Genomic DNA, 18,525 nt, shown 5'->3' with positions numbered 1-18,525 from the left:
CATGACACTGAACAGGTGAGAAAGTGAACTAGGAGACAAATCTTGCCTTTTACAAAGCTGTGTCTTATTCATGCTGCTTTCTACAACAAAAAGAAGTCTTGAAAATCTCTTCTGCAGCTATCACAAGTGGGCAAGCCTAACATTACTACAAAGGTAGTATTTGCAAGTCAAATATTTTAAGAAAATCTTAACAGTTATCAGCCCCATTTCCTACTGGCCATGCCCCCTAAGTTTTATTTGACAGTGTATTGCTAAAAAGAGGGATTTATAATAATTATCTAAGTTAGAACCTAAGAAGGAATATAAATAGTCCTGAAGAAAACCAAAAGGGCTTTTACTAAAAACGAAGCCGAAAAAAAAAATCAAGCCCTCTAAGTATCTTAAAGCATTTTAGTTTACTCATTTGTTTCACAGTGATTCAAATGAAGTGTTATTTTGGAATATCAAATGTTATATAATAAAGAATTAAGACAAAGTACCACCTTTCATTTGTGTACAGAAAATTTCAAGTTTCTTTTTTGTAAGTTGAAAAATGTTACAAAAATACGTGTTCAAAAGACAAGATTTTTCACTAGGGGGCGCTAAAACCTAAAAATCAGATACCTATGTAAAAGTTTTGAATTTTTAAAATGCATCCTTTCATCGGTACTATAACATCATAAACACTTTTCACCTACATTGGTTTATATGTGAAATTCACCACCTCAACCAAAAATTGGGAAATGCCTACGTGAACAAACTAAACAAACAAAAAAAAACCCCCTATCTTCTGGATTATTTTCTGTATTTTAAAAGAAAACAAAATTGTTACAACTTTGAACAAAACGTGCCATTTTATTTAGCTAATTTTTATACCTTTTTGCCCCATTAACAAGTTAATACCAGCTTCTGAGAACAGGGAACAGTTTTATAAAACATTTTTTGAATATCCTTTAGGGAGAAAAAGAGACTTTAGCAGTGATTGGGAGAAACAGGAAATTTATTATTATAAGATAGTTATAGTTATCTCTATTTTTCTATAAGGCTTTACACCCGTAATAAAGGAATAACATCAGGATCCTAAATGGCCTATAGTATACCAAGGAAAAATTATACTAACAGCATCTCAGACAGAAATAATTCTTTTATCTGAAAACTATTAAATTACCGCTCAGCTTTCTTTCTCCAAGTTAAGTAACTTTTACACTTGTTTTTGTTTGTGTAAAGCAACACTGTAGCTTGCATACTTAAAGCTAACTAGTTACCTTTCTGTATATTCCTTTATTTTAAAAGAAAAGTAAAAATCACAAAACATGCTCAATCTTGACTATTGACTGCTCATGACAACACTCTGAATTTGCGTTAGTTTCTTTCTTTTTAGGTGTATTATGGTAAAGCTCAAACTACATTTACCAGGGTCATTTTGAATTTAATTTTTAATTTTCATATACATGTCAATCTATCGATTGTGTTTGCAGATAAGTATTTGATTCTAGATTATTACTAAGATGTATCTAGAAGAAATGTTTAAAAATGCCCAAATCAGTTGTCATGACAACCTCAGTCAGACAATGATCCCGTAACATACAGTCATTCATTCATTCAATTTATGTATGTACTCATTCAAAAAGTGCTTACTGAGAGCCGGTAATGTGCTCAGCAATATTCAAAGTACTAGTGATACAGCAGTCCTCAAAACAAAACCCTTGCCCTCCTGGAGTTCATCTTCCATAGAGGAGAGACAACAGACAAGATATGAGAAGATAAAGCTTAACTGGGAGGGTTGATATTAATAAATAAAAGGTGGCTGAGGGAGGATTCTCATGATAAGGTGACATCTGAGCAGAAATCTGAACAAAGTGAGGTAAGGCCGAAAGACCACTCCGTCCAAAGGCCCTGGGGAGAAGTGCGCCTCATGTATTCAAGCAAGCGAGGAGACCCATGTACTAGATCAGAGTGAAAGGAAGAAGAAACGACAGGATCTAACACTGGGGTATGGTAAGCATTAAAGGGCATTCTGGGTTACAGTAAAGACTCTGCATTTTATTCTGACCGAGTTAGGAAACCACTCTCAATTTTGCTGCTCTAGTCAGTTCTTCTAACAGCAACGAAATTTGTACCTCAGGAATAAAGCATATATTTTCCCATCTCCTTTGGTGATCATTATGTAATATATAAACACAATATTCATCAATAAATAACTCCAAGACTATAAACCATAAAACAATACATACTCTGTTCGTGTTTCTGGATCACTATCACAGGAGTGACACATGGCACTGAAGCGAGATACAAAAAAATCGTAACGTCTATGATAGGACGGTGTGTCTTCTTCAATATTTGCAAATTTGACAAACTAAAAAAATAATAAGATGTATTATCACCTTTTTGACAGTGTGGAACAAACACATTTACTTTCATTCATTATTTGTTACATCGACAAGAAATATCCAAGTAAAAAGCAAACGAAATATGAAATATCATAAATGCCACATATATACGAAAGGAAGTTTTTGATAATGAACTTTACCTAATCAAGGATATAGCGTTATGAACATCAAATATAACTTTGTGATGCAGTCTCTTTTGAGTGAGCCCACTCTCCCAAGAGCTCTCATTCTAAAGCCCTTCTGCATTTCCTGGATGCTGATGGTGTTTCCATGACAACCTCAGTCAGGCCCAAACCTTCAGGGAATTTTATTTCTTAAATCTCGGGTAGGAAATCTTGACAGTTGTTACATAACACATGAATGAATAATATTTATACAAATGAGACGGGACAAGAAAAAAGGGCCCTAAACTGAAGGAAACCAACTCAATATAGAAGAAAAAATACTGAGATGGTAAAATTTATTCTACCTCTTTTCTAAAGATTAAAAAGAGAGAGAGATCCATATGTTTAGGAAATCTTAAATATCCTACATGAGTCACAGGCCTAGCCATATGATTCCTTAATATGTACTCTTCTTTTCTTATTTGCTTTCTCATTTATTCAGTAATTTATTACTTCTAAAATAGCCTAAAGCTGTCCTGGAAACAAAACTAAAGTAAGCATAGAATAAATTTGAAAAAATAAAATTATGATACTAAAAGTATTTTAAATTAATTCAGCCAGAGCCAAGTCATCTGTTTTAAATTATAATTTCATGATTCATATTATCTAGAAAAAGACCACAAATACCACACCTGGTAGAGATGAAACTGACATTCATTACCTACTCTGTACCATATTCTGTCCTAGGTGTTTTCACGTGAGTTCTTATTTAATCATTCCTACAATCCTGTAAAGAATGTGTCATCATCCCCATTTTACAGACAGGAACACTGAAATTCAGAAGTTAAACTGCTTGCCCAAAATGACACTGTGAGTAAATGGTGAAACTGGCATTACAGTTCAGGGGTTTGATTCCAATTTTCAAGATTCCCATACTACACACTGACCATATGAAGAGTTTCAGAAAATATTAAGCCAAACATTTGTATTTTTCATAAAAAGAAACTTTGAATGACACCAGGAAATGCTCAAAAAATGTGAATGATAAAAACACATACAAGTGTATATACAATATGTTCCCCATTTTCTAAAATATATTTTAAAAAGAAATTAAAATAGTAAAGGACTACTTCTGGATACTGAAATTACAGGTATCTTTAACTTGTTTACTCTTTCATATTTTCTTGCATTTTCCAAACTTGCTACCAAAAATCACATATTAAATTAGAAAAAAATTAATCAGAAATTTTAAAATTTGGCCATTAAAATGTTAAATTGTTCTAGAAATTTTTTAGGAGAAACTTTATTCCCTTTTTACTTATTGAAAGTCACAAATACTCAAGTACAGTCTGAGTGATCATTTACAGAAGCGTCTCCTATCACCCTTTGGCATAAAGAACAGGATAAAACATGTGCGGCTATGTTCCAGGGAAGTGCATAAAATATTATCTTCCTTCCCAATTTTATGGAAAAGCTCTTCTAATTCCTGTAACTCTGGGAGCTCTCTAACAAATTCTAAACCTATACACCCTGTGCTAAGAAAAATCAATAAAAAGAAAGGTATTATCATTATAGACTTCTTATCATACGTAGGAGTGGGAAAAAATGAGACAGTATGGCGCAGAGATCAGGAATGGATTCTGTTAGAGGGCTCTGCATTTGGATCCTGGATTTACTAACAAAATATGTGACCCGTGAAATGGAATATTTAACTTACAGGGCTGTTGAGAAGTTCAAATGAGAACCAAACAAAAGTTAGCACAAGGCCTTGCTACTTTCTCCCCCTCTCAGCTCGGTGCTCTGTGATGACCCAGATAGGTGTGGGAGTGGGAGGGAGGTCCAAGAGGGAGGGGATATATGTATACATATAGCTGATTCACTTCGTCGTACAGCAGAAACTAACACAACATTGTAGAGCAATTATGCTCCAATAAAAAAAAATTTAAGTGAAGAGCTAGATATGTTTTAAAAGGTACAACAAAAGGCAGCAGCATTGTGATCTTAGATGTAGTTTCTCACAGTAAGCACTATTAAATTTTCGACCCAATAAACTTTGTCGTGGGGACTGTCCTGTGCATTACGTATAGCATGTTTAGCAGCACGCCCAGCATCCTAGAAGGCACTAGGACTCCCCCAACCCCAGGTGTGAAAAATCAAAAACGTCTCCAGACACTGCCAAACGTCCAGTGAGGGTTAGTGAGGGGGGAGAACTGTCCCAGGTTGAGAATCACTGCTTTAGTGTAGTGAATGGTTTAAATGACTGGGCCCTATGGACAACTGTCAACAATAGTTAAAGAAAAGGTAAAGATTAGCAATAGGCTTCAGAAAAGTGAGATGGATCAATTGAATACAAGAGGAAGAAAAAAAGGAAAGTAACCTCTGCTTTTCCTAGATTTTAATCCACAAAAATGACAGTGTATTTATATAACACAAGCTTTGGAGTAGGAAAGGCCTAGCACTGAATCCCTGTTATATAACACTATTATTTCACTATGTCTTTGGACATGTTATTTAGCTTCAATTCCTCATCTGTAAAATGGGAATAATACTTCTAAGCTTGAAGGTTTTTTGTGAGAATTAAATGACATAATGTATATGAAGTATCTAACATATACTATATTATTGCTTTTAAAAACATGAACCAATGTTGCAGAGTGTTAACATTTATTGCTATTATGTATTATTATTTATAACAATAATTATGTATTATCATTTATTGATATATTAACTACTTAACAATTTTCTTGCCTGAATCTGTGTTTATGCGGGTATGCTGTGTTATTCTCTATACTTTTCTATATTTGAAATAGCTCACAATTTTAAAAAAGGGTAAAAACACAAAGTACCTAGCACAATTTCTAAAACAAAGGAAAACCTGAATAAATCCTGTACTGTTATACTGAGTCAGCATCAGCACAAAGTGGCAAATGTCAACAAATTAAAATAAAATGTACAAAGACCACTAATAAATACAAAGGGACTAAATCAGTACCAGTCACGTTTGACAGCTTAGCACCGCTAAGGAATTAAAATCAGACTTCCAGGGAATACGATATAAATAATGCTGGCCAAGATAATACAGCATTTCATTTAATACAATTCATTCAAGTCAAAGTAGGTAACTGGAGAATTTTGTCTTTTTCCCAAATGAGTCATTAAAGGAATTCTAATGGCATTGCTGGCTTGAAGTGAAGAAACGTCTGGAGATTTACACTGAAACTCCTTCCCCCACAACCATTAAAACACTTCCCCTAATATATAGGATGGATAAACAACAAGGTCCTACTGTATAGCACAGGGAACTATATTCAATATCCTGTGATAAACCGTAATGGAAAAGAATATGAAAAAGAACATATATATATATGTATCTATGACTCAGTCCTTTGCTGTACAGCAGAAATTAACACAACATTACTTCAATAAAATTGAAGTATAACTATACTTCAATAAAATTTTTTTAAAAATTTCCCCTAAACTTTCCTCACCTAAATGTAAAGGAAATAGGAGAAGCATAAGCAGCTGTGTTGCCAGAAATGGAGCCTGTCACACCACCTAACTGCACTTGGAAATAGCCAATATTTTCCCTCTGAAACAAATGGACAAAATCATATTAAGGGCTTTTTAATGAGGATTTTATTTACATACTCTTGCTTCAAAAAAAGAAAAACATTATATTACTACCAACAATAACTAACAGTGCCAAACACTGCTCTAAGAACTTTATTTGTATTAACTCATATCACACAACAGGAGTACCAAGATCGGTACTATTATTATCTTCATTTCACAGATGAAAAACTAAGGCAAGGAGAGGTTAAATAACTTGCCCAAGATACACAGCTAGAAAGTGTCACAGGCATAATTCAAAGAAAGGCAGTCGAACCCTAGAATCCATGCTGTCAGTCACCCCCTACACTTCCTAACCACAAAACAGTTATCTATAAACAATAGCAGGTAGTATATGACTCTGTTATTTGTTGATAAAAATCTGGATGGGAACATATAGATTGGTTGAATGCCTGAAAGCTTCCTCAGAGATGAAGTTGGAACTGAAAGACTGAAGGTTATACAATGAAACTAAAGACAAGAGGAGAAAGGTTATCACTGTATTTTATTTTCTTTATTAGATATGCCTTCCCCAACCCCACACATGTTTAACAAACTATGGTTCCGGATAAAAGAAAATGAATGCTGTTAGCAGAAATAGTTCAGAAGTAGTGTAAGAAGGCATGGGGGAAAAGAAAAGCCTTCCATTTATGGCCAACTGAGTTTCTGTTGTTCCTTATGATTGGTTAACATCCCAGATTTCAAAAGCAGCAACAATAAAAACTAGAGACAAAATGTTCTAATCATCTACCACTGTACTGGTTGTCCAAATGCCCTGACCAGAGCATCTGCTTCTACCAGACAGACACTCTAAAAAGAGTTAATCCAAGTTATGCTAATTATACTTAAAATTAGAGAATAGTTTTACTCACAGAATTTGTTCCAAGAACTTGAAGCTTTGGTTCCCCTGATTCCAGCAGCTTTGCTACCATATGAAGAAAGCTTTCTACAAATGGCTTGATGCTTTGAGAATGGCAGGCCATAAGAAGTTGGTCCAATGCCTCCATAGCAATTAAAACATACCTAAATATAAGAGAAAAATAATGTCAACACATCTCTAGCTCTCTTAATTCTCCTAATCGCTTTCACAGGGATAATTAAAATAAGTTTACTTAAATGCACAGAGCACAGAAAGGCAGATTTAGCAGCTTCTAAGTGAGATCCTAATCTTCACACAACACAAATGATCTTGAGATTATAAAATAATCCTCATGTGGAAGTATACAGAAACTATACTGTACTATCCCATTTTCTCCTGCTCACCAAAAACTCTCCCAGAGCTTCTTTAACATTACCTTCATGTGAATTTTTTTGTAAACACAAATATTCTCCATTTTCCAGGCTTTTAACCACATTTCTTTGCATCCAACCCAAAAGTTATTATAAGAAATGAGCCTAAATTTCTAACACAATCTATTTGTATTTGTAAATGAGTATATAAAACAGTATCAGCAATATTATAAGGAAAGGTATCATACATTTTACCATATAATTCATCAGATTTTAAAGCTTGTACTAAAAATTAAAATTCAGACTTCACATAACTTTGCTTGAACAGTCAACTATAAAAACTACTTGTATCAAGACTCACATTTGTATCAAATGCTCTAAATGGTAACAATGCAGAAGTAGAGAAAGCCAGTAGAGCACTTGGAGAAAGGAATACTCTAAGAAACTAGTATCATAAAATGACAATATGGAAAAGTATTTATAAACCAAATTGCAAAGTTACTGCTGTTCAAGCACAGAGAATGGATTAAGATGGCAGACCTTTATTTATAGGCAGATGTATAGCTAGCACAGGTCCAATCAGCATGCTTACATATTCTGAACCTTAAGCCTAGCATAGCTCTCTTTTATTGCTCCTCTGACAGGTAAAACTGGAGCTGTGATAAAAATCAGTTCGTTAACAGAATTTCTGATAGTTTTCAATTTTGAGACTGATTTTTAAATTACAGTACTGCGCTGACAGACTAAGGGAATCAATTTCTACTATTTCCATTAGGGAAGTCTTAAAAATTAATGGATACTTAAACAACTCTGTTAAGTAACATGAGTTTATTCTTAAACCTGACCACCAGGAAAGTAATAAAAGCTACAGCATCTATTCGGTATTACACATTTCCTTATATGATATTACAATGTTTTATTCTCCATATGTTATCTTTCCCTGACTAGATGGCAAAATAATTTATAGGATGATTTAGCCTAGGAAGAATTTTCCAAAGATACTATATTAGCAGCAACTAGTTTCCTTACCCAGAACGATGTCTGACAACATCCCTGCTCAACCTTTCTGCCAGGTAAGAACCAATTCGATCCAGTTTCTCTGGAGCAGACACAGCATAAAATGTCAATTTCTCCATATCAGCTTTAACAAGGCCATCCTAAAAATAAAAATAAAAAAAAGTGAAATAGGTTATATTTATATTTTCATGCTTATTTTTTGTATTTCTAAGTGTTGCCTGCTTCACATTTCCCCTTTTTGGATTGGTAATTAATCCATATTTATGCTGAACCTTCCTGGATATAGCCTCTTAAGAGCTAATCACCATTCTGGATATGTAGAATTTTCAAAAAGTTAAATAAATGCCCCATTTAGGAAAAGCATTTAAATATGCTTCACAAGCAATGGATTATTCTAACACCTTCCTTTACAGAAAAATAGCTCAATTAACTGCATATAGTATGTAAGGAATAGAATATATTTTATTCTATATAAGAATATAAGAAAAGGTTTGGTTATTTGTTCCCCTCATTAGAGCACTCTTTGAAGGCAGAGACTATGACATGTCGACCTCTGCACTCTCGGTATCTACTGTTGGACGTGTTTTGGATATACCACAAGATTTGTTCGTTTAATAAATTAAAAATAAGAAATGTAGTCAATTGGGTTTATGGTTGCCATATGTATGCAAGGTTCATGTAAATCTTTCCTTTTCCTTAAACCTTATTTTACAGATTGCTATTTAAGTAAATCTTATCTAAATACTGGGCAAAAATAAAGATTCTTTCTGTAACCATTCTCTAATTTACCTGCCACCACTCCCATGATCAAAAGTGTTCAAAGCTCCCTCACTGCCTGTAAGTTACAGGGGATAAAGCAGGTGCCTTGTCTGTCATTCACATTCCTCCCTAATCTGCGCTCCACCTATCTTCAGTAATCGTATGTTCCAGATTCCTTAAGGAAATGATCTGAATATTCTGTCTATTAAATGATACTTCTGAAACTTCCAATCGGGAATTGTGTACAATTATCACTCATTACACTTCAATTAGGCTATAGGCACCTTCATTTGAAGGCTCTTGTTCGCAAAGGTATCTCTTACTTTACCATGATTTTTCTCTTGCCGGCAACAAAGAGACTAATCTCTGCTTCTCCAGATGGTGTACATCCTTCAGAGTTCAGCAAATTACATTTCTTCTGAGAATGCTTCACAGAGATTGCCAACCCATGTGATACCTCCCTGATATAAAGGCAGAAACTTTACCACCTGTTTTACTTAACATTTTTCTTACTGATTTATGCATTGTGATTTAATATTTAGTATGCTTTCGCTTTATAGCAGTCAAATGGATGGAAAGCTTCTTAAAGGCAGGTACCATATCTTAGAGTTATTTATATGCCATAAATTATCCAGGATATCTCGCAGCCAAAATATTTAATTGATAGGCCTCCTACAAATTGCTGAATATTTAAATCAGATTTGATTAAAAATGAGGTGTATCTCATAAATTAATATCAAGATAACCAAAAGGTTTCTAGGGTTGGCTACATTTTAAAATAAAGCAACTTCTGGAAGTCAAACCCATGTAACACTTTTTTGTCCCTATCCATTTAACACTAGACTAAAGGAGTCTTGGAAAATTTAAGATAGTGTCAAACAAAATCAATCAAAGACAACTGCTTTGAAACCAGTCGTCTTCCACAATAAAGTAACTTTTATAAAAAATTAAAAAGCACTTAAGTAAAAAGAGAACAAACTCTGCCTGGAATATTCTCCCTTTACTTCTCAATTCTCTTCTGAAAATTGTGTGGCCAACCCTATTTATTCTTTGGATCTTAGCCTAGATTTCATTTCCTTCAGGCCTTTCTTCTCCCAAGCCCAGATTAGATATCATTCCTACCTACTCCAGCAGTACCCTGTACTTATTTCTCTATCACAACATATTCTTTCACACAATATTGTAATTGCCAATTTACTTGTCTAGGAGCTTGGCGAGAGCAGAAGACCAAGTCTGTATTCACAGTTGTGTTCTTTTGGCATTTCATACAAATGATCTCACACTAGTTCATAAATTTTTGGTAAGTGAGTATTACTTGAATTTAGGAACTATACAGACTAAAGAACATCATCCGTCCATCATTCTGAATTTATGCTTTAATCTAAGAAAAGAATCTGAAAGTCAGACAAGCAAGCATGGATCATTTAAAGGTTAAAAAAAAACAGTAGTATAAAAATAGTAGTGTACATGATGAGATTTGGGAGTAAAAGTAGAGAAATGAAATTAGGGAAACCTTTAGGGAGGTCAGCAGGGGGGAAGGATGGGTCAGCAAAGAGAAGGATCAGTAGATGTAGATCAAATTACTTTTGGATCTTCAGGGAATATGTTGTCCACCAGGCGTTTGTAGCGAGGACGCAAAGCTGAACAGCAGCAACACACTCCTGTTCAAAAAGAATAAAATCACAAAGTACAGAGATTAATCGTATTGTAAACTGACCTAGAAATTCAAGTTTCTGAATATTTATGGGTTATTTAAAATAAAGGGGGAAAGTTCAAACAGCCAGAAATAGAAAAAGGCATGCAAATTCAATTATTACTTAAGAAGTGAAAAAGTTAAATTTCTCCTCCCCTCCCCAAAGACACCAGGTCAAAATGAACATGCTAATTAATTACTCCAAAGTTTCAAACCAAACTGTTCAAAATGTTTTGGGGCATGTGTGTGTGTACACACATGCATGCACATTCACATAAAACCTGCCCAATTCATCCTATAAAGCATATACACAACTGGTACCCCACCTTGCCTCCCTTCTGGTCTCATTTCCTACTACTCTCTGCAGCCCCTACCCCTACCTCCACCTCTCTCACCCCCACTTTTCCTGCCCAGCCCCATCCACTCAGCTCCAGCTACAATGGTCTTAAAATGGCAGTTCGCTCCTAGTGTAGCTGGTGAAAACAGTTAACACCTGTATCTATATGATGCATCATACAAAGGAACCACAAGAGTGAGGGAGAATCAACATCAAGGGAAAGTCCAGGAATTTCAAAAAATGCTCAAAGGCTGCTCTATACATTTTCAGTTGCTGGCATCTTGGAAAGGGTCAAGGATTTGGATTAGAAGACCTGGGTTCATTCCAATTGTTTCACTTGAATGGCTACACGACCTTGGGTAAGGCACATCAACTCTCTGGAAAGAACTATGTAAGTAGGAGGGATCCATTTTCCTGTCCTACAAACTAATAACTTAATGGGAATGTTGGTCTTGAGCCATTATAAAATTCTTCCCATGATTTATGAAACTGGAGTATGTGTGTCTGTGTGTAAGTGTGTACTTGTATGTATTTAGAAACCAAAATATGGTATGAGAGAACACTTAAGCTAGAAGTTAAGAGAACGCAGACTTAAGCAGACTTCTATTATCTTATTGAGTAATGTTATTCAACAGACAACTTCTCCAGACCTCACTCTGCTCATGAAGTATACATGACTCATGCATGCAGTCATATACCACGTCAAGTTAAGTGCCCAACAGGCCAAAACATATAAGACTGAGTCCAGATTTGTCATAGAATGGAGCCATTATATTGATAAAAACAAGACAGAATTAAGACAAGTACAGCATCTTTAGTTATCATAAAGCAGTGTGCATACATTATTTAACATTTCCAGCAAATTTGTTAGGTATTATTATCACTGCTACTTTACAAGAGTGGAAACTGTAGCAGAACTGACCAAGTAACTTACTCAACAGCAATGGCTGGGTGAGAATCCAATGTCTAACTCTGAAACCTCATGCTCTTTCCACAAACCCAGAGATATTGGTGGTCAAATCAATCAACATCCAAATATTTCATCTGCACCTGCTATGTCCCTAGCCACCATCAGTGGCTAGATGCCACAGATACAAGAAAGTATAAGAGACAAGATCCCTGCCCTTGAGAAGTTCATAAACTTGTTATTAAAAAAAATAGTGAATAATTCAGCAATATATACATAGGCACTACATGCTGATAATGTAAAATGTTATACATTGTTCAGGATGTTTTCTACTTTAATAGAAGAAAAAATTCCAAAGAGTCCATTAGGGAATTTTTTTCAGACTAACACCAAAATACCTGAACTCTTTTTAAAGTCCAAAAGCAAAACACAGGCTAGATTACTAGAAAGAAAAACAAGGGTAAAAGCCAAGTAAGCAAAAGTCATATCTCTGTGTCAACTATACCTAATATAAAAATACTTCAGATGAATATTAATACACTGAAATAAATTAAAATCAAATATGTATCAAGTGATTAACTTATATAGGGCACTGAGCTAGGAACTGCAATGATGAAAGAAGCTTATAACCTGGTAAGAAGATTAGTATGAATACTCTGCTATCACTAACACAAGGCCAAATATAGTAAATTCAAATTGCTATTATGGCAAAGAGAGAATGGAACTGAAAAACAAGTCCCAAAGCTTCAAGTTTCCTGTCAGAATGGTAAATTATGTAATTTTCAATAGGTAAGAAAGAATTCTTAATAAGGTATTATGTCTCACATTGATACTTTCTGATATTATACACTGCTTTTAGTTTAAAGAGGCTTCCAAAAAATGGGGACTTGAAATACACATAATATCCAGTTCCCACTTTCAGGAAGCTTAGGTGTACTGGAAGAGACAGATGAGTAAAAAGACATAGGTAGCATGGGGTTAAAGGGCAGGGGCTCTGGGGTCACACAGACCGTGGTGAACCCAAGGTCTCTCACTGTCCACCTAGGAAGGCACGTTACCTTCTCTTATTTTACCTACATTTCCTTATCAGTTAAATGGGTGTAATAACGCCTTCTTCATATTTATTGGGAAAATGAAATAAAACTATATGTGAAGTTCTTATTAAGGGTGTAATACACAGTAAGCATTCAATAAAATGGCAGTTATTACTAGTAACGCTGTAAGTACTTATAATCGGGGTAAGCAGAGGTGCTTGAGGGCCCTTGAGATAGTATTGCCAGCAACGTGACAACCTTTGCTGAGAATCAATCATCTAAAACTCCAACAAATTTTACATGTGGTTCACAACAAGCCTTCAATAACAAGAGGAGAACCAGTGGGGTAACTGCTGTTTTCTGAATGTGATGTGTGCAGCGCTACACTAAGTACTTTACAGCATCATTCATGTACTCCTACGGCAGCTCTCTGAGGTGCTATTTTCACTTTTGTGTGATAAACGAGAAAACAGAGGCTAAGGGAGGCCCATTTGTCCCATATCATACAGCCGGTAAGGAGAGGAGCTGAGATTCCGAGCAGATCTGATGACTTTAAAGGGTAACTGCCACTCTGAATTCAAGTACCAGACAATTTCTAAATTACTTTAAACATTTTAGCTCTCCACAAACCACTACCCATGAACATGACTGCAGGAATGAGTCTGGCTAACAGATGAGGAACGCACTGCCATGGAGGTAAATAAACAATCACAGTGAGCTTCTCCAGGAGGTTCAAAACGAAACAAAACAAAAACAACTTCTTGACCACTTACTATGCATGAAAACTTACCAACTATAGAGAAGACAGATGAAACTAGATTTGAAAGCTTCAATTTACTCAGGTTTCTATAAAATGATAACATACTGAAGGTAATACAAGGTGAAAGTGAGTGGTAACAGTAATCACAAAAGAACTCTATTTTAAATAAGACAATTCTGTACTTATAAACACCACAAGAACAAGTAAAATAAAATCATTGGACCTACTGAGGCACAGAAATGTGGGTGACTCCCTTGCTGAAGTCAGTTCATAAGGCTTTTCGAGTTCAGCTGCAGGTACCTGAACATAGTCCTTCATGTTGTAGGAGACGATTTTCTAGCTGATCTTCCTGCTTAGATCCTTTTACCTACTGTGCAGGAAGCGCCTAGTTCACTTTACTTGTAATTAATTAGCAGAAGGTTCTAATACACTGTAACTTAGCTAACGTGTTGACATCAAATATAAAGCTATGGAGAACTTGATAATATCCCTATCAAATTCTGCTGACAAGGCCAAACAGCTTAAACAAGATACTATTAAAGTACTGTATTGCTAGTTTACTAAATATAGATTTTCATATAGTTTGAATAAGAAAATAAACTTATATGGTTTTCTTAAAGCATTCCTTTAATTCCTCCTCATCCTAGCTTCTGATCCCTTCCAACAAACTCCTCAGTTTTCTGCTTCCCAACCTCATCTTGTCCAAAGGAAAAAGGGGCTAAGCATATCACAAGAAAGCCTCAAGCAACTGGCAGGTCTAAGCAATACGAATTCTTCCTTTAAATTTAATTCTAACACATAAAGGACAAGGTAATTCACCATTCTCCTCCTGCAGCATATGGAATTTAGAACCCTACGTATGATATAGCAGGAGGAGAAACAGGAAGTCTCAAGTAGGTAAGTGAACTATGGGAAAATGGAACTGGGGCATAGCTGGAAAGAAAAATTATGACCCAAAAAAAAGTGCCAAGCTGCATATTACAGTGGTGTGCACACAGGCTCATGGGGCAACCTGTTCAATAATGCTCTCTGAGCCTTAGTGAGGAAACAGAAAAATCCTACCCATCTCTCAGGGTTAGGAGTACTAAATCAATATAAAAAATTGCCTGGAATATAGAAGCCACTTTAAAAACATTTTATATATATATATATATATAAAAAAAACCTTTTGGAAAATTTTTTTTTTTTTGGTAAATTCTGCTCTCCTAAATTAACCATTTCTTCTTTAAAGACACCCAAGACACCATGTGGATTCACCAGCATCTCCTAGTCCTCGCCTCAGGCAGGAGTGAAATGTATCGACCTCTATCGTCCTCCTTCTTTCATGGTGAGGTGTCAGAAATAATTTCCAACCCGTCCTGATCCAACAGGCATTCACAGAAGGACTTGAGTAGCTGCACAGAAAACCTCATGGCTGAGCTGACAGAAGCCATGGATCGGGTACATGGGCATACAGGGATGCTGGGAGAATTCTGCTTAATGGGGCCAATAATCTAAGTGGTTGGTCCACCAGTGAGGACTCCTAGTTTGTGATGACGTTTGCTTTCCTATGCAGCTTTGTAAGTCTGGGGGTTTGGATAATTAATTAAGACCCCTTTTAAAATAAGTTACTTATGCTTTCAACTAACTATATTACCAATGATAATTTAAATCTAACTGGAAATAGTAATATCTCCAGTATTAAATTATTAATCATTACACTATTAAAAAAATAATAATTACAATATTAATGTCTATTATTAAACACCATCATGGCACTGGGTACTTGGGAAAAGCTATCCTCTAAAACAAAAATAATGAAGTTGAAGAATGTTTAGATCTTATGATGGGAACCAACTGTATGATTTTGAATTAGGTTTGTCTCATGATGTATTAAAGGAGAAATTAACAGTATCTATAACTTCTACAAAACAATTATATTATCTCTGTTAATTCTAACATGTAATGCATTAGGAATTCTCTGGCATATTTAGGGCTTACTAAGTGTCATACTTTCCAATGGGAATGGCTATGATTACTGGATTTTGGTCTTTATGATATTTCTATCATTGTATCTATAACAAATTATTGTGCTTATTTATACACATGTCTGTCTTTCCCCCCTGAAGATGAGTCACTCCAACATAAAGCCCATATGGTTTGTTCATTGTTGTGTGTGTCTGGAATATAGCAGACATTCACAAAAAATGTTCCTTCACTAAATGAATTTGGACCCAAAGTTCACTGGTAAACAAAATGAATTTAATATCTGTTGATATGTGCTATAAAAATCAAAATGATAAAGTACACTGTCCACCACAAAATACTAAATAAATGCCAGAACAATGTAATTTCTCCAGCGAACAGCTGACCGTGTCAAATGAATCACTCTAAACAATTCATGCTTTATTTTTAGGCCTAGTGGAAGCTATCAGTAATCAAGGTGAAAAGAGACAGCGTGTTTTTCTATTAGAAGATTTAAAAAATTCACTACTTCAAGACCTCGAGCTCTATGGTATCCAAAGCCCTTTAAAAGAGTCTGCATCAGGGCTTCCCTAGTGGTGCAGTGGTTGAGGGTCCGCCTGCTGATGCAGGGGACACAGGTTCATGCCCCGTTCCGGGAAGATCCCACGTGCCGTGGAGCGGCTGGGTCCGTGAGCCATGGCCGCTGAGCCTGCGCGTCCGGAGCCTGTGCTCCGCAACGGGAGAGGCCACAACAGTGAGAGGCCCGCGTACCACACAAAAAAAAAGAGTCTGTGTCACATATATTCTCTTCAAGGTTAAAATTAAAAGTCAAGTTATTCATTCAGTTAGTGTCAGAACAAGACATTCACTTCATACAATTAAAAGATTTAGTAATATTACAGTCCCACTCACACATATCCCTCCCAAGTACTGAACACTTAATATGCAGATTTACATATACCATACACACACATATAGACACCATATATAAAGCCTGTAATACGGGTGTTATTCCTGCACTTCAACACATGCACAAGGTACTGTGTTAAGAGCCACAGAGGATCAATAAGGTAACTATCTACTTGAAAAGACAAAGGTTTAAAAATTGAAATTTAAAACAAGATTTGGACAACACTGGAGGACAAGGGACATCTAATGTCAAATGGACCACATGGCCATAGGGCCACAGAAGTTGAGAGAAGAGAGAAAGCACTCCCAGGTCAAATGAAGGCAGGTTTTGTGAAGGACATAGGATTTGAGCTGAGGGCTCCCCCTGAAGAACAAGTAGACTGAACTATAAGGATACACTGAAGACAGTGGAGGACAATGACAGGCAGATGGAACAGTGCAAGTTTCACTGTGGAGGACGCTGCATGGAAAACCCAAAAGGCGTTTTCTAATGACCCAGAGCTTAGAAAGGAAGGAACATAGAAGGCGGCACAAAGGAAGCAGCAAAAGGGTTTGGTGACTAATTAGACAGGGGTCAAAGTAAAATGGGAACAAAATAGTCTTATCTTTAGGAAAGTGTTCCTTTTGAAAGGATTCTAATCCATTAGAGGAGTATTTTATTACATGATTCTTTCCGCATGTAATTCTATACGTTCTCTCCTTTCATTCTCAATTTCACTACTTGTTCTTTATTCCCAGGCACATAAACTTCATGGAAAAGAGGACAACAAAGGCAGTAAATGGAATTAAAGTTCCAATTCTTTTTTAAAAGATGGTCTTTCCACTGCATTGCAATACTTGCCTCTACAAAAGGCATAACATGGACAAAACTCTGCACACTTCACAAAACTACTCTGAGGGTTTCCCTGGTGGCGCAGTGGTTGAGAGTCCGCCTGCCGATGCAGGGGACACGGTTTCGTGCCCCAGTCCGGGAAGATCCCACATGCCGCGGAGCGGCTGGGCCCGTGAGCCATGGCCACTGAGCCTGCGTGTCCGGAGCCTGTGCCCCGCAACAGGAGAGGCCACAACAGTGAGAGGCCCGCGTAACAAAAAAAACAAAACAAAACAAAACAAAACACTACTCTGAGATACTCTCTGTAGGGAAAAAACAGCATTTTGCTGCATCAACTAGTGATCAGTCTGTACTCAACACATTTTTCCCCCACTATCACAATTTTAAAGGAAAAAAATATATTAGGCATTGTCCTACTTACAGTCAATTTACAGATTTATACATAGACTTTACAGTATACTATCATACTTAACTGAAAAAAAATATTACTCAATAGAGTTACACAAGGACAAGAGCAATAAAATACAGAATAATCATGGCTTTTAGAAAATCTAATCCTGCAAGATTGCATTTGAAAACCTTTTGGAATCCTCCTATGAAAAAAAAATACCACAAACATTAAAATAAGGAAATACAATTCTCTATTCATTTCATCTGATGTTGGCTTAGTTTGCAAAACAAATAAGAAAGGATCCACTGGATGACACAGAAACCAGAGCTGCAACAGGAAAACAGGAAAAAAAAAAGTACTCACACCTCTGTCCCCACCACCATTAGGACATAATGTATGGTTCATCCCTACTACTAAGACCATATGACCAGACGCTGCGTGCCACAGACCTTCTTCAAGTGCACTCAGGGGTGGTCTTCGAAGGGAGTACACAGCGCTCCAGTGTCCCCATCTCCGGAGGTAAGAAATTAGATGAGGCAGAACTGAAAACTGAAATAGTATGTGATTTCCTTTTTTGTTTAATAGATAAAATACTGACTAAAGGTCCTCTATGATAATGTCCGTAGAACT

At 36.0% G+C, this 18,525-nt stretch overlaps 1 protein-coding gene across 4 annotated transcripts in view; it reads right to left on the bottom strand.

Moving 5' to 3' along the window:
- Nucleotides 1–18,525, bottom strand: part of EFR3A (EFR3 homolog A) — a 96,151-nt gene that overhangs the window by 50,767 nt on the left and 26,859 nt on the right. For 3 of the 4 annotated variants that reach the window (XM_019931989.3, XM_019931993.3, XM_019931990.3), the window contains exons 2-5: nt 10,673–10,749; nt 8,342–8,469; nt 6,955–7,105; nt 2,214–2,335 (exon numbers count right to left, since the gene is read on the bottom strand). In XM_019931989.3, the coding sequence (XP_019787548.1) occupies nt 2,214–2,335; nt 6,955–7,105; nt 8,342–8,469; nt 10,673–10,749 (478 nt within the window). Of the gene's footprint in view, nt 1–2,213; nt 2,336–6,954; nt 7,106–8,341; nt 8,470–10,601; nt 10,750–18,525 lie in introns of those variants that run through there. The other variant, XM_019931991.2, reaches the window with a different exon arrangement.

This window comes from Tursiops truncatus, chromosome 17, assembly GCF_011762595.2.
Source record: "Tursiops truncatus isolate mTurTru1 chromosome 17, mTurTru1.mat.Y, whole genome shotgun sequence".
Taxonomy (NCBI): domain Eukaryota; kingdom Metazoa; phylum Chordata; class Mammalia; order Artiodactyla; family Delphinidae; genus Tursiops; species Tursiops truncatus.
Note: the sequence above shows the minus strand (reverse complement) of the source record. Positions and strands in the feature narration are given on the sequence as shown.